Genomic DNA, 16339 nt, shown 5'->3' with positions numbered 1-16339 from the left:
ACAAAGGTATGTTACCAGGCCCTTTGGAAGAGCTGAAAGTCACTGCTTTCTGGGGATTGCTCACAGGACAGTCTGTGACAGCTGCTCCACTTGGGGTCACCCCCCAGGTTAGGGTGATTTTGTATATAGCTATTTTGAGTTTGTCTAGGTCTGGGAGATGTTCTTATCTTCAATATAGTTCTATGACCCTGTACATGTGATCTTGATCCTTTTTGTTGTAGACAGAATGCCAAGGTCTATAGATGACAATGGACTGGGTACTTTTTTAATGCCAATTTTTAATGTTTAAGCCATTAAGCCAGGAGTTTGATTGACACAGAGCAAAACCAACTAAAAAGAAATTGGAGCCAGGCCTGGATTTAGGTAAAATTATGAAGAAGGAAGTTTCTTCTGGATAACCTTACGGATTTTTTGCCCAATATGGTGTCTCCTTTACTTCCTACTTTTAGGGCCTGACGCCTTTATTGCTTATGTCTTCAAAGTCTGTTTGCAAGAAAGGATATGATAAATTAATTTATGCTAAGATATGAATGGTTTAACAAGTGCTATCACCTTGAGACAAATGGGTATTTAAAAATAGATTTTCTATTTTATGTTTATTATCAGCGAGTCAATACAGAACACCTGTAATGATCAGTTACATGTGGATACCAACTGTTTTTTCATTAAATACAGAGCGCCAGTCTTTTCTGGCCAATTCTGATTTTCTCCAAACAAGAAAACCAAACATAATACAATTTCAGGAGATGGTAATACCATCAGCATGATCCATTCAAATTGCAGAACTGGCAATACTTAACTTAAAATCATGTAAATTATTTGACCATTTCATAAAATTTCTTGTTGGCCTTCTGAAAACTTTTCAAGTATAAAAAGATCTCAAAATATGTGTGATAAAACTGAACTACAAAATCCACTTTGGAAAACTAGGGAGTTATTTTTCTGATTTTGGCTTTAAGATTTTTCAAAATCTGTTAAAAAGAAATAAAGAGGAAAGTGTGTTGAGAGAGGTGAAGAAAAAGAAGCTTCCAGCTGATAGACTTAACATGTCTGAAAATATTTCAGTAATGTAAAGGAAAAACTTCAAGAGCAAGAATATATTACAATTAAGAGCGTTTCAGCAAGATTAAGAGATGGGCAGTTCTTGTATTAACTGCTCCCATAGGAGAGAGGTCTTCCTGAAGAATACCAGTTTATAGAATCCTCAGTAAGATAGAGCTGGCTATCTCCAGTGATTTATCTTTCACTAAAACCATACTTTTTCTAAAAGCTCACCCACTCCATCAGTTAGATATCCAGTTTTTAGGATGTGTTAAACACCGGCTACTCCATCTGCCATTCTTAAGTCTCCTTGGGAGTCTCTCAGCGGAGTTAAATTATTATTGTCCTTTAATTGATTGAAATATTCTGTGTTCTTCAAGGTATCATCATGTTTGTTAAATAGATAGGTTAATTCTCCTTTAAATTCTTTGAGAACACATTCTCATCAAAATCCATGAATGAACGCTACTTTGACATTTGGATGACAGACACCAGCTTGATGGATAACATCCTTAAGCACGTCACCATTATTGGTCGAAAATATGAACATAGGGATATGGTGTAGTTAGAGTTTCTCAAATATATTCTTATATCCCTCCTTCAGCATAACATCAGTTTCTTCCACAGTTCCTTTAAATTTAGCTTTTGCTAAAGGTTATTCGACAAGGAGACTCTGTGAACTTAGCATACCATTCTACCATAAAAGGGTACTTTTATGGTAAAAACAAGATCACTTTGATAGCATTGTCTTTTTCCTTGAGTTGCAATAACTTTTTTTTTTTTTTTTGCGGTACGCGGGCCTCTCACCGTTGTGGCCTCTCCCGTTGCGGAGCACAGGCTCCGGACGCGCAGGCCCAGCGGCCATGGCTCACGGGCCCAGCCGCTCCGCGGCATGTGGGATCCTCCCGGACCGGGTCACGAACCCACATCCCCTGCATCGGCAGGCGGACTCTCAACCACTGCGCCACCAGGGAAGCCCAGAGTTGCAATAACATTTTTTGACATTCATTTGTAACCAGCTTACAGTTCTCAATAATATTATGACATGTTAGGCATCTTTCCCTTTGTAGGAAAATCCTTACTGTCATATAAAAGTCCATAATTATCTGGTTTGGCAGCTCCTCTTTTGACAATATCACAGGTAATTTCTGGTACTCTTATAGGGTTCTTGAGGCAAACTGAACTTTTCTAAAATTCTGGCATGATTTTTACATGTACAGACTTTATATTGAGTAACCAATCTTCCTTAAGACACTCTGAGTTCTGCCCTTAATTTTGTCCTAGAACAAAGGCATAGGGTGGCAAGCAATAATCACAGATGCAGGGCTTGGACACAGAGATGTCACTGATCTTGGTCTTCTGCCCCAACTTTTCCTTCAAGGGGAATATATACTGTGTCAGCATCACCTCTTCCATCAGGATGCAAATACTGGCACCAGCTACTGTGTCCATTCTTGCCATGATCACTTAGTCCATAAATGGGACCCCCTTATGCTCTTCCTAACAAAGATGACATTTACGAGCTTTGGAAGTGTGGGGCTTGTGTACTAACTGTGAAGAACATGGAGCCCCCAGAAATTGGTATTTTAACAGAGGATCGAATTTTAAATCAGAGGACTAAATCTTTAATTTGAGGCTGACCTAATGAGGAATTAGGTGACAGAATGGGAGCAGAACAGTGTTTTAGATAAAAGGAAAATGGAAAGAGATGTGATCTGAGACATATAAGATTTTAGAATTTGAAGATAAGAATGGTGAGTTTAGAGAGTCAGCATCCTGACCAACAGGGAACGGAGGGACTGAAGAGATTATGGTGCAGCCGGACACAGGGCCCAGCATCGTTGTAGGTCCTGGCATTGCTGTGTCCCTGCCATTGACCCTCAACTCCTCAACTCTAGCTTCTCCATCACCCTCTGCCTATGGAAAGTAAAAGGGGTTGTTATGAAATTATTAGGCACAACTACCAGGAACTTGAGGAGAAACAGTCAGGACCAAGGACAGGATAAGAAATGCACTTGTAAGATTTAAGAAGAATACATAAATTTTGAAGAATATGGGATGCAAGGTCAAAGAAGAGAATAAAGACCTCATGTGAGATCGATACGACGTACTCTGAGGCCTGTGTGTCTGTGTGTGTGTGTGTGTGTGTGTGCGCGTACATGTGGTGACAGTGAACTTGATGATTTTGGTAATGGGATAAATTGGAGGCTTAGGGACTCATGGAGACTCGTATCATTTTTCTGCTTGCCTAACTTAGACAGACAAGCTGATTTCAATGTGGCTTTAGGCTCTACTGGGCCAGATGGATGGCAGGAAAAACCAGAAAGAAAAAAGTAATTAAGCTTCAGTTTTCTCCTCCATGGCCTGATCACCTGTGTCAGGATGAAAATGTGTCCCAGGTTGTTATTAAGCTCATACATTTTGGGTATTTAGAAGTTCAGATTTGGTATCCTCATTTCATAGATGGTTACAGTAAAATATGCGTTACTGTTCTAGACTGAAGGAAATATGGAAGCTGAACTAGGGTTAGATCCCAGCACTCTTGAATTGCAGCCAAGACCTCTTCAAGTTAATAAATAACAAAATAACAACAAAAGAATATATTAAAACATACACTAATAAATTTATTGTAAATGCAATGTACTCAGAACTTCCTTGTGACATCCAAATATATATGAGCTATACAAAATGCATGTATAAGCAAATATCCCATAGAATGTGTTCATAAATAGCAAGGGCCCTAGAAACACTGCTAGTGGGTTTATTTCACTAGAAATCCATCCATTATCATTCTTTTTTTCCCTCTGAACATTTCATAAATCTATTGAAATAAACATACTGGAAGAAAAAAATCCCATTACCAATGCCTGACACGAATCTTGCCAAATGCATCATCTAATATTGGATGTCATACTGCAGTCCAATCCAATGAGTAGAAACATGTTTCAAAAACAGTTTGGGACTGAGCAATCAATATTAACTCGTTGGATCCTAATGTGTTTTTGTGAATGATTATAAATAGAGCAACTCACTGTGGGGAATTTTTTCTCTAAGCTTATGGATGAAAAATGGCAAATGGTTAACAAGATCTTCTTGCATAAATAAAAAAGTGGGTTTTCACTGCCAGGAAAAAAAATTGTTGGGTTTTAGAGTCCCTTCCTAGATTTCACAATTTCTAAGGCTATTTTTATGGTAAGAATGATAAAGAGATGTCTGAGGATAGATGAAGTTTTCAAGTGGGGAAGGACAGAAAATGTGAAGGATTACAATAGTTCATTTCACTATGAAATCTATTGAAAAGACCAAGAATATACTTGTGTAAATTAGGAAGCACTTTCAAGCAAGACTCTTTCAATTTTCTAGTTTCTGGGGCAAAAAGTACCTTGGGTGGCCTCTATGCCATTGATCTATATTGATGGGATGCACGGGGTAAAAAGGATTTTATTCTGGGCACACATGCTATTGTAATAACAATTTAAATAAAAGAAATAAATAAAAAGCTCAAAACTTTCAATTAAACAGATCATTTCTTTTCACTGTGTGTGTGTGTGTTTTCTTCCTTGCCCAAATGTACACATACCTTTTCAATCATTCAACAAATATTCGCTGAGCACCTACTGTTGCCTGCCACTATTACAGATGTTAGAATACTACAGTGAACAACAGAAAAAGGTTTAGGTCCCTGTTCTTGTGTATCTTACATTCTAGCATAATTTCAATAGACAATCAAATAATTCAAATAAACAAAGGAAAACATCAGATGCTAATTAAAACATGGGATAATTTATGTGCAATCATAGCATAAATTTAAGTTGGAGTTCAGCTTTTTCCTATAACGTTGTCCAATAAATTTTTATCCCCATTGTCACATGATCTACCTTCCCTGTAACCAAGAAGTATTAATTCATTTATTGATTCAACAATATTTGTTGAGAACCAACTCAATACCATGCACTATCTCAGGCACTGTGGATACAGGTAAACAAACAAAACAACACTCTCATGGAACTTTCTTGTATTATAGTATCAAGAATAAAGGGTGACAACTAGTGTAGGTAGAGTTTCAGCATAGTTTATTATAAACAACTCAATTTTATGTTAACATCAATTTTATGTTTAACATAGGATAAATGTTAATCTATTAAGTATGAACTTTCATCCCCAGTCTAATGCTTTTTATTATCATTTAATATCTGATTGGTAAAAAATTCCCAGCTTCTACCCTTTTCTATGTAGCTTAGTACATTTTGGCTATTGTTTTGTTTGGCTTCATAACATCCATTGAGTTATTATCTCATCCTACCCCAAACTCATACACACAGATTTTGGAATTATTAAAAATAACACTATAAATATTTACTCCCCGTCCCATCCCTTGTATGCCCATTCAAAAGCAAACGCTGTTCTGAATGTTGTCTATTATTCGCTTACTTATATATATTTTAAATTTTTATCACTTATTATGTCTAAGCCATATAGTGTTTGGTCGTACTTTCTTTTAATCCTAGAGATTATCATGGTAAGTGAAGTAAGCCAGCCAAACATCAGAGAAAGACAAACATCATATGATATAGCTTATATGTGGAATCTAAAACAATGATACTAGTGAACTTATTTACAAAACAGAAATAGACTTATAGATGTAGAAAACAAACTTATGGTTACCAAAGGGGACGAGAGGGGAGGGATAAATTAAGTGTTTGGGATTAAAATATACACACTACTATATATAAAATAGATAATCAACAAGAACCTACTGAATAGCACAGGGAACTATACTCAATATCTCATAAAAAATATGAATGTGAAAAAAGAATATATATTTATATATATCTGAATCATTTTGCTGTATACCTGAAGCTAACACAACATTATAAATCAACTTTATTTCAATAAAAATTTTTAAAATTTTTAAAAATAAAATTTACTTTAAAATATCATTCCATATATTGTCACTTGGCATTTACTTTTTTGACTCAATACAGTGTTATTAAGATTCATTCATGCTGTCACACGTGGCTGCCATTCACTCATTTTTCATTGCTCCATAGTATTTTATGATATGACTATATAACAGTTTATTTATCCACCCTCCTAACTATGACCATTTAGATAATTTACAGGTTTTTTTGTTATTATGAGTAGTGTTTTCCCCCTAACGTTTGTGTACATATCTCCTGGACACATGTAATAACTTGTTTTTTTGGGGGTATCTATCTTGGAGTAGAAGTGTTGAATTGTCTGCTATGAAACTCTTCAGCTATAAAGCATAATGCTTAAGTGGTGGAAAGAGATGGTACCAATTAATACCCTCACTAGCAACACATAACAAATTGTATTAATCTACATCTTATATAACACTTGGCAATTCCAGACTTAATTTTTGCAAGTTGATTATGTGGAAAATGACTTCCTGAGCTTAGTCTTCACTGGCATGTCCTGATTGTTAGAGAGGCTGAGAATCTCTAGATGTTTTCTAGCTACTTGTGTTTCATCTTTTGTGATGTGCCTATTTGTTCATTTCCTACTGCTTTTTGTCTTTTTAAAACTTGGTTTGTAGGCATTCTTTATATATTTTTGATATAAAGTTTTGAACCTTTGCTAACTATATATTCTTGATCCTTTTTCAAATATGTGTGGCAAATATCTTCTCCCAGATTATAGTTTGCCTTGTTTTAAACTGTCTTTAAGGAGTCTTTTGATGAAAAAAATTTTCTTAATATTATTGTATTCTAATTTTTCAATTGTTTTTATGGCCTTGTGTCTCTTCTTTAAGCCCTTTCTTACCCCAAAGCCAGGAAGAAGTTCACCCTAATTTTATTACATGTTTTAATATTTAGCTTTTTGACACAAATATCTTAAACTACATGGAGTTTATTTTTGTGTACTGTGCATGGTGGGAGTGCATTGTAACATGTTTTTCTTATAAAAAATCAACGTTCCTGGGTCCACTTGCTGAACAGTCTCTTCTTTTTACGGTACTCTGCATGCCACCTTCAACATACATCTAGGTTACACTGCCTTATGGATCTCTGTGTGCTCTCTCTTCTGATACTGCCTTTTCATTTCTGTGTTTGGGTACTGAGTTCATGGGTGTCTATTATATTAACGTATTTGCTGAGAGAATTGTGTTACATTAAATTATAGAACGTCATGCCCAGACTAAGAATGAAATCGTGTCATGAATTAAAGATTGTGATTAATCGAAATCTGTGAACCTGACATCCATAAAAGAGATAAAATAAATAAATTATGCTCAAAGAGTGATATTACGCAGGTTCCTTTTCTCTCTTTGATTTACTTCCTAAGGACAAGTTCCTTAGGAACAGTGAGATGACTGACTGAGCCAGTGGGTATAAAAGACTTTTAGAGGTTTTCAATGTACAACTTAAATGCTTTTTAAAAGGGACATACACATTTACTCTGTGGCAAAGGGCCCGGGAGTTAAATTCAGAAGTCCTGCACCTGTGGCATCCAGGTTTCTCTTCGCTTTAGCCACATCCTTTGCTGCTTCCCACCATGCTGATCTTTGTCTTGTACCACTAAGAGGCAGTATATTTCCTTTTCAAATCCTGTCAATACCGGCTAAAGCAGCATCAGCAGACCCTGCTGCTACTTGGTCAGATGACAAGTAACAAACCATTTCTGTGCCTCACACTGGGCTCTCTCTTTCCGTTTTTTTTTTTTTTTTAGTGATATGCATATTCTAGCTAGTTCCCTCTTTCCCCAGATCTACTGATAGTTTGCTTTTTTATCTCTACTTTACTCAGATGTTGCCTTCCTCAGTAAGGCCTTTCAAGACCACTCTATTTAGAAGGGCAGTGCCCCCTCACCTTTGATTCTCATGTCTCCCTTCTCCGCTTTATTTTTTCGGTAGCACTTATCACTATTTGTCTGTCTCTCTTCCACCAGATTTTGGAACTTAGGTCTGTTTTGTTTACAGATCTATCCCTAGCAACTACAACAATGCTTTAAAAATTGTCAATGCCTTGTAAATAGTTGTTAATATGATTATAAACAAATCACACAGTAGCTGTTCAATATATGTGTTGGGTAAATGAATGAGGCCCAGAGTACTCCAAGGGACTCACAGTTACACTTACAGTATTTGGCGTCTTTTCCACTGGAGGTCCAGGAGTAGTTGAAGCCTCAGGTAGTCAGGTCGTAATTGCTGGCTGAAAGACAAACTTTCAGAATTCCACTTTCTTGCAAGGCTGTAATTTAATTTTACTTTGATGTGCTGAATTTTTAAACTATATGACTTTGGGGAAATCTGAAATTGAAAATATGCTTTGCTACACAGGAACACTGGCTGGCATAATAAGCAAAAGTCTGTAGTTCATGTTTAATGCCAACTTGTCACTGAGTTTCTTTCTTTTTCTGTTCTTGTCACCAACTCAGATCATTGGGAGTATTGTCAAGATTAACATTACCTTAAAAATCCCATGACAAATGAAAAATACAGTATAATAACAAATCACCAACCCATATTTTTAAGATTACAAAGATTGGCATATCAATATAGAGTCACCAGATTATAACTTGCCACAGAGTAACTCAAAACAAAAATATCAACATCAAATGAAAAAAAGATAGCATTTTGCCCAAACCTCAATATTATCATAGCTGTAGTGTTGTGTTGTCTCTTTTAAGTCACATGAGGAAAGCCTTGCTATACTCACTTTGAGCACTTGGAGGGGTGACGTTTGGAGTCGATGTAGTCACATCTACAAGGGCTGTTGAAGATGGAGCTGGATCACCTACTTTGAAAAAATATTCCCAAATTGTCATAGGTATTTACTTTCACATGTTTAAATATGCCACTATGCTTAACAAGGGTGGCACGCAGAGCATGGAGTGTTAAAGAGTTGGAAAGAATCTTAGTGAATACATACTCTAATGGCTTCATTTTATAAATTATGAAACTGAGTTCAAAAGTTCTATGCTTGTGGTTATACACCCAATATTCACACTTTCAAAATATGTTGTTTTAGCGTCTACTGCGTGCAAGACTATTCGACATGCAATGAACAATGAAGACAAGGTCCTCACCCTCATGGAACTTATCTTGTAGTGAATCTTCACAATTGTATATAATAGTTTCACATACTAAATATGGTTTCATATTTACTTCAATTCTTAGCTTTCAAAATCATCTCCATCTTTATAAGCTATCATAATTCCCATTCTCCTCCCTCCCTTCCCCCCAAAATGAAAGACTAATTCATATTCATTTGAAAATATCTCTGGATATAAAGCAAGGTAGATTGAAGAAGAAAAATACCCTACCACAGCACACTGAAACATGTTGATATGTCTCTAGGGAAGACAAATCTTTAATAGAATTTTTATTTATATGTATTTCTTCTTTGTTCCAAAACATGTTCATGGTGGCTTACATAAATATGCAAGTGCAAGAAGATAAAAGAAGTGGATAGAAAGAGAAAACAAGGGCAAGGAAAAATGAAGTTAGAAAAAGAATGTTGAGTTTTGTTGAAACCTGACTGGGGATATTACATAAAATGCATTTCTGGATGTAGTGTTCTCTTAGTAGATATGGACTGCACATTTGGTCAGAACTTTCTAGTAACAATGCTAAGAAATAAAAAGTATATGTTATGCCATTGGACTTCCCTGGTGACGCAGTGGTTTAGAATGTGCCTGCCAATGCAGGGGACACGGGTTCGATCCCTGGTTTGGGAAGATCCCACATGCCGCGGAGCAACTAAGCCCGTGCGTCACAACTACTGAGCCTGTGCTCTAGAGCCCATGAGCCACAACTACTGAGCCCACGTGCTGCAACTACTGAAGCCTGCACGCCTAGAGCCCGTGCTCTGCAAAAAGAGAAACCTCCGCAATGAGAAGCCCATGCACCGCAACGAAGAGTAGCCCTTGCTCGCCACAACTAGAAAAAACCTGCACACAGCAACAAAGACCCAACGCAGCCAAAAATAAATAAAATTTTAAAAAAATCAAATATCTATAAATAAATATATATATATAAGTGTATGTTATGCCATTGATGAACACTATAAGATAAATACAGTCAATTTGATGAACATTATAAGATAAATACAGTCAATTTTAAGAGAAACACAGCTATTCTTTTTATTATGATTAAAAAAATTTTCTCCCCAGTCTTTATAAAAAAGATACTATAAAATGTGTACAATATTCTCAACAATATCCTTACAGTATGGCAGCCAATATGCTCATTCACCCTCAAGCTTTAGTTAGTAGTGAACAGCCTGGCAACTTCCCAGGTACCTCGATTCTGGGAAAGGGCATGCCTTAAATAGAAAACACGGGTAATCAAATCTCTGAAAGAAGTATATATAAGATAAATAAATAAATGGCATTGTGGTTCATAAGAAGCTCACATAAGAGATGACCAACAACAATCGTTCTACAATGTAGCCTACCAATGAACACCAAAGACATACCACCCACCAGCTCCATGAACACAGTTAGATACGGGGAGATGTGTTATAGGCTGCCTCACGTGATGCTGTATGAGGAATGAAAATGGGCAGCCAGCAGCAGGATGGGCAGAAAAAAGTGTTTTAAAGACAGGATATGCACAGCTTCATTTATCCAACAAATACTTATCGAGTTCCCACTATGTACTAGTATTGGAGACAAAGTGCAGAGAATGAGAGTTTTTGCCCCTGCCCTTATGGAGTATACAATTTAGTGAGAATAAAGGTCAATATGGCAGATTACTGGTTGGCCACCAAACCCAGTCCTCTTCTTTCTGGTACAGAGAAACTACACTTCCTAGCCTCCTATGCAGTTAGGTGTGGTGGCCATGTACCAAGTCCCAGGCAATGGACTGTGAGTGGGAGTGATGGTTGTCACGTCAAGGCTTGTCCTATAAAATATCCCACATATGATCCTCCATGATCTTCTCTCACGTACTATCCAGGTATTATGACATAGAGTGACTTGGAAATCACAACTTAAATGTGATAGGGCTGCCACAGCATGGGTTACAGAACAGAGCACTCAGCTACTTGCTTGTCCTTTTATTGGTTCTTTCTGTTAGGATAAATAAATTTGTATTATATCAAGTATAAACAAACAAAATGAAATGTTGCAATTTGTTGTTACTGTAGTTTTTCTTTCCCTCACAAATAGTATAAAGAGAATTGCAGTAGAAGATAAGTACTATGGTAGAGAAAATGCACTGTGCTGTGGGATTCCAGAGGAGGAACACATAAACAACGAAGACATGTGAGCTCAGCGCTTTCTGGAGGAAGTGACGTATCAACTAGGCTTGAAGGGTGACAAGAATTAGCCAGACAATTTGGAGAAAGGGGGCAAGCAAGGAGCAGAATATTCCAAGCAGTGTGGACAGAAAAGGTGGGAGAGAACTGAAGCCCGATCAGAATGTTGAAGGCACTCTGTGAGAAGAACAGGGACGAGGATAGAGAAGTAAGAAGAAGCTACATCCTTAAGATTCCACGGAGGAATAATATCCAACTAGTCCTTAACAGATGCTCTGACCCCAGGGTAAGTGAAGGGTGGCCTGGACTATAGCGTGAAGGCTGTGGGGAAGAAGAGAAGTGGACAGGTTTCAAGTGTGGGCTCTACAGGCTTGGTAAATGGCTGAATGTAGGAAATTAGGAAGAGAGAGAAGTCAAAATAACTTCCAGTTTTCCAGCTTGGGCAGATTTTTGGATCAAGGCATCATTATCTGAGAAAATAAACAGAATAAAATAGCTTTGGAAGGGCAAGAGGCACGAAGATGAAATAAACTTTGGACAGATTGATTCTGAGTGCATATGAGACATTCAATTCCACAGGGTTGAGCATGTGAGTCTGAATCTTAGGAGTAAAATTAGGCTGCAAATGAGTATTTGTGAGACATCAGCATGTAGATAGTAATTGGAGTAACTGAGAGCGCCAAAGAAGATGGGTCCTGGCAGAAGAGAAGAGGGCCTAGCATGGAACAGTGAGGACCACTTCCATGTAAGGTACTGGCAGGAGAAAAGGAGATTGAAAAGGAGGACCCCAGGGAGGCAGGAAGAAAGCCAGGGGCTATGGCTTAGAGAAGCCAAGGTGACAGAGGGTTTCCAGACGCAGGGCCAGTCAGTCCAATTCAGCAAATGTTTGTGAGTGAGCGCTATGTGCCAAACGCTGGTCACTGCAGTCAAATGCTACCAAGAAGACAGATTCCCTTCTAGCTCTTACCTGCTAGGAAGTCATTGTATTAGACTTGCATACAAAGCCTAAGAGACAGATTTGGAAACCACTTGGAGATGGGCAAAAGCAGTGTAGCTTAGCTATTAAAAGCATGAATTCCAGAGCCAGATACCATGAGCTGAAGCGTCGCTTAGTTCTAAGTTAAATGTATGATCTTGGTAAAGTCTATGGACCTGTCTCTCTTTCTTGTATTCCTCGTGTCTAAAATAACAGTACTTTTCTATAGGGTGACTGTGATGATTGAGAAATCATCACTTGTATGAATTCTCATGGAAGAATGCCTGGCATGAGGTAAGCACTAAAAAGTAATCTTAGAAGTTATATGACAGGTCATCTGCCGTTTAGTTCAGGTGCTGAAAACACAAGCATATCGTAGCAATAGACGAATCTCCTGATGAGTTCTACCATTGATCCACTTTCCTTGGTCTTTCTAGAAGGACTCTGATTCCAGGTAACCAATCCCTCCCTCCCCAGGCTGGCCCAAGTCAAGAACTACATTCCAAAAGGCTGCACCAGAAAAGGGCTGTCTGGGGTGAAGAGAACGGCAGCGTGCTGGGCATTAGCTCTCTGATGGCATACTGATGCCTACTGGCAGAGTCACCTGCAGCTCTCCTCTTCCACCTCACTGAGCCCCCGTGGCTCAGATTCTCGTGCAGTCACTGTAACTTCCAGCTCACCGCCTCCTACTGCTCATCAAGACAAATGGCAGGAAAAAATGCACCAAAAGACTGGCGGCAGGATACACGAAGTAGCTGTAGGGCAAGCTCAGATTGTCTCAAACTGAGTATTGGGATAACATTCCTGGACACCCCAGAACTGCTCTTAGGGAATTGAGCCCTGGCGTTCTCCCACTGGCCCACCCTGGCCGGCAGTCGAATAGCAAGGAGGTCAGCCGCTGTTCACTCCCTGTGAGCATTTGGCTGGCTGTGCTCCACCACGCCCTCTAGAGGAAGGCCCAGGAAGTCTCTGCATCAAGAGCAGCTGTGCTTCTCCTCTGCAACTGGCTCATTACGATTTTAAGAACCTATGGATCACAGAGTGAATCTGAATTTCTTTCTCTCATCGAGATGGCTTTATCTTTGTCCCTCTTTGCAATAATTTCTTCAGTTATCTATTTTTTAAATTTTGTAAGTTTACCTCGTAACCGTACAAGACAAAGTAAAAAATGCGTAGAAGAAAACTAGCCATAAGTAATCATTGGATACCGTGGGATACTGAGAGATATGATGTGCTCCTCCTAATTAATATAGGAAGAAAAGGTGAAAGAGGAAGTGAGGAGGGGAAGGGAAAAAGAACAAAGACTATCCACGTTTTAAACAATTCTCAGAAGGATAAAAGAAAGAATTATCCTTTTACTCTGGAACTCTGTTCCCTGTAGAGGAGAAAGTGTGGCTTTCATTGTCAGTCATAGTCTCATCAGTCATAGTCTCATCTCTTATCTCCCTTCCCATGGGCAAGCATCATTCATTCTTCCTCCCTCCCCCACTCTCTTCCTCTCACTGGGAGAACTGACCTTCACAGTGTTCACCAAGTGACTTAGTAAGTGAAAGCAGAAAGGAATGGTTTTACAGTGGTGATACGTCATAACAATGGTGACGATGATGATGAAGAAAAAGAACGAGGAAGCAAAAATCAGAGAACTTTGTATTTATTTGTGAGCTACCACCATCACCTAGAAATCTCAGTCTAATATGCAACTGCCAGCCACCTTTGAAAATATTTTTTACTTAGAAGGAACAGACATTTTCCAATTGCCCACACTGGGTGCTAGCACTGATTAGTAACATATGATTTAATCCTGGCAGGATTCACTGGAATCCTGATGAAGTATGATAACTGGGAATTTCATTTGTATTAAAAGGACTGTTTAAATGTTCTCTTCTAGAGGTCAGAAAATAATGTGACATAAATCCTTACTTACTGCAGATTTACTGCAGGGGAAGAATTCATTCGTTTGATTCCATCTAGCGAGTGTTGTTCCTGGACCATGGGAAGAGGAACACTGCCTCGGGCATGAATGCTGCCTTGATCTTTGCCTCACTCTGTCTCTTGCCTGGTTTAGATAACAGCTCTGCACTTCCTCTCACAGGCAGGCCTGTGGAGTTTGTTGAGGGCTGAATCAGTGCCATAGCTTCTGGGAACAAAGGGATCAATGACAGCTATCACTATCTTGAGGGAGCCCAAGGTCATTTCAGTCTTATTCGTCTCCAGCTGAATTTTGTTTTGGTCTTGGCCTAAGGGTCTGTGCCAAGTTGCATAGGTTATTGAAAGAATGATCCCTTTAATCTGGAATTTTGTCCATCATGCAGAAGTCAGAGCTGAAGCCAGCCAGAGATAGCTTTACACGATGGTTCAAGGTTAAGGCCTCTTGGCATTACATGACACAACCTCTAACAATCTCAACATTGTTATCTCTTGCTACTCCCGGCCTACATTCTTTCACTTATTCACCAAGCATTTGGGAGCCTCTATCTTCCAGGCCTTGTACTTGGCACTGGGGATACAATGATTAGCTTCCCTGGAGTTTAAGTTCATGGAGGATATGGACATTAACCAGAGAATCACATAAACCAATCCAAACATGAGAACATTTGAAGGAGAGAAGGCCTAGTCAGAGTCCCAGGAAGGCTGCCCTGAGGAATGTAGAGGGAGAATGGAGGCAGGGGAGGGGCTGTGGGAGCTTTAGGGTAGAGCACACAGCAAGTGCAAAGGTCCTGGGGTGGTCTACACACTGTGGTTTAGTATTAGTAATGTGTGGTACTTGTCTATTCCAGGGCTGGGCCTTTACAAGCCCTCAGAAGTGTTTGTTCTGTGTGTTGAACTGAACTGAGTGTTCTCACAGTGCAGGTCCATGGCCTCAGCAGCAGCAGAACAGTGATCAACCTGTGGCACGCTGGTGGCAGTCAACGCTGCTTGTTTCTCTGAGTTGTTTTCTTTTGTTTTATTTCTGTTTCTGAAAGCAATCCCTTCCTAGAGCCTGACCTAGAGATTCTGTAACTATAAGAGGACATATGTATCTGCCAATCTCTTGACATCAAGTACAGCATTTTATAAGACTTGCTTTCATATTCCTTTCAGTCAAGTCTTTAAAAGATTTGTATTACATATTTCAGCATGCGAATAAGTCATACTTGCTTTTTGTCTTTTCTGTTTTAAGGTTATGTTTATACTCACAATATGGCAAAACCTCTTCAGCATTCAGTAGTTGGTTTTATATTATGAAATACTATGTAGGCAAGTAATATGCCAAACCCAGTGATAGACAGTTGTTTGCTTTGTTTGCTGGTTGTTTATTTCTTCTTCAGTTTGAATGTTTATTGTTATTTAACCTTGTACATGTTCAGAGGTACAAAATAATGATCCTTGGTTTCCAGGAAAGAAGAGGGGGTTTAGAGGAAAACACTGCTTAGTACAAAATGGTTTGCTATATTAATTCATAAACTGCCATGAGGTTAGACGAGATTTGAAACCTTTTGAAGCCCATTTCTATTAAAACTTAAAATGCTTTTTCACTAATGTTAAAAATTACCCCTTTATGTTACCACCAGAAATTTAATGAAGTCAGAAGACAGCTCCAATCAACTCAGAAGACAGTTCTGAGTCGGACGGGGGAAACAGAGATATGTTCTATAAGAGCTAATTCTGGTTGGCTCCTTGTGACATTAGGAAGCAAAACCCAATCTCTTAACCTGGACTCTTGTCATCTTCCCAGTGACCATCCCTCTCACTGCTGGAGAGGGAAAGGCAGGGAAATGCTAGAGGCCCCGTGTGGATTAATTTGGGGGAAATATTGAAATATTTTCCAAACAATTTGATTATTTAACATCGACTACTATGTGCCAAATAAAGAAGACAGGTGAGCAGTTGTGATGTAAATGGAGAATAAAGGGTAAAATGATAATGACAACAACAAAAAAGAAATATTGATTCGGTCATTGCTTCCTCCTTCAAGGAATTAAAAAATACAAGTAAAAGTACTGATTTATTTCAAGATTAATTTTGCTCACTGGACTCTTCTTTTGATCCCGGCCTACTTCTTAGACTGGACTGTGTGAACCTTAGCTTTAGAGCTGCTCTTTATGCATTGTTACGT

General features: G+C 38.6%; 1 protein-coding gene and 1 pseudogene across 1 annotated transcript in view; both read right to left on the bottom strand.

Moving 5' to 3' along the window:
* CD96 (CD96 molecule) overlaps positions 1-16339 on the bottom strand; it is an 83599-nt gene that overhangs the window by 6595 nt on the left and 60665 nt on the right. The window contains 2 exon segments of the mRNA XM_027104320.1: positions 8145-8216; positions 8724-8792. Coding sequence (XP_026960121.1) covers positions 8145-8216; positions 8724-8792 — 141 coding nt within the window.
* Positions 1194-2271, bottom strand: LOC113619515 (cytosolic 5'-nucleotidase 3A-like; annotated as a pseudogene).

This window comes from Aethalodelphis obliquidens, unplaced genomic scaffold, assembly GCF_003676395.1.
Source record: "Aethalodelphis obliquidens isolate GAN/ISIS:26980383/991018 unplaced genomic scaffold, ASM367639v1 scaffold1, whole genome shotgun sequence".
Taxonomy (NCBI): domain Eukaryota; kingdom Metazoa; phylum Chordata; class Mammalia; order Artiodactyla; family Delphinidae; genus Aethalodelphis; species Aethalodelphis obliquidens.
The sequence above is the reverse complement of the archived record's forward strand: the minus strand, read 5'-3'. Positions and strand labels throughout refer to the sequence as shown.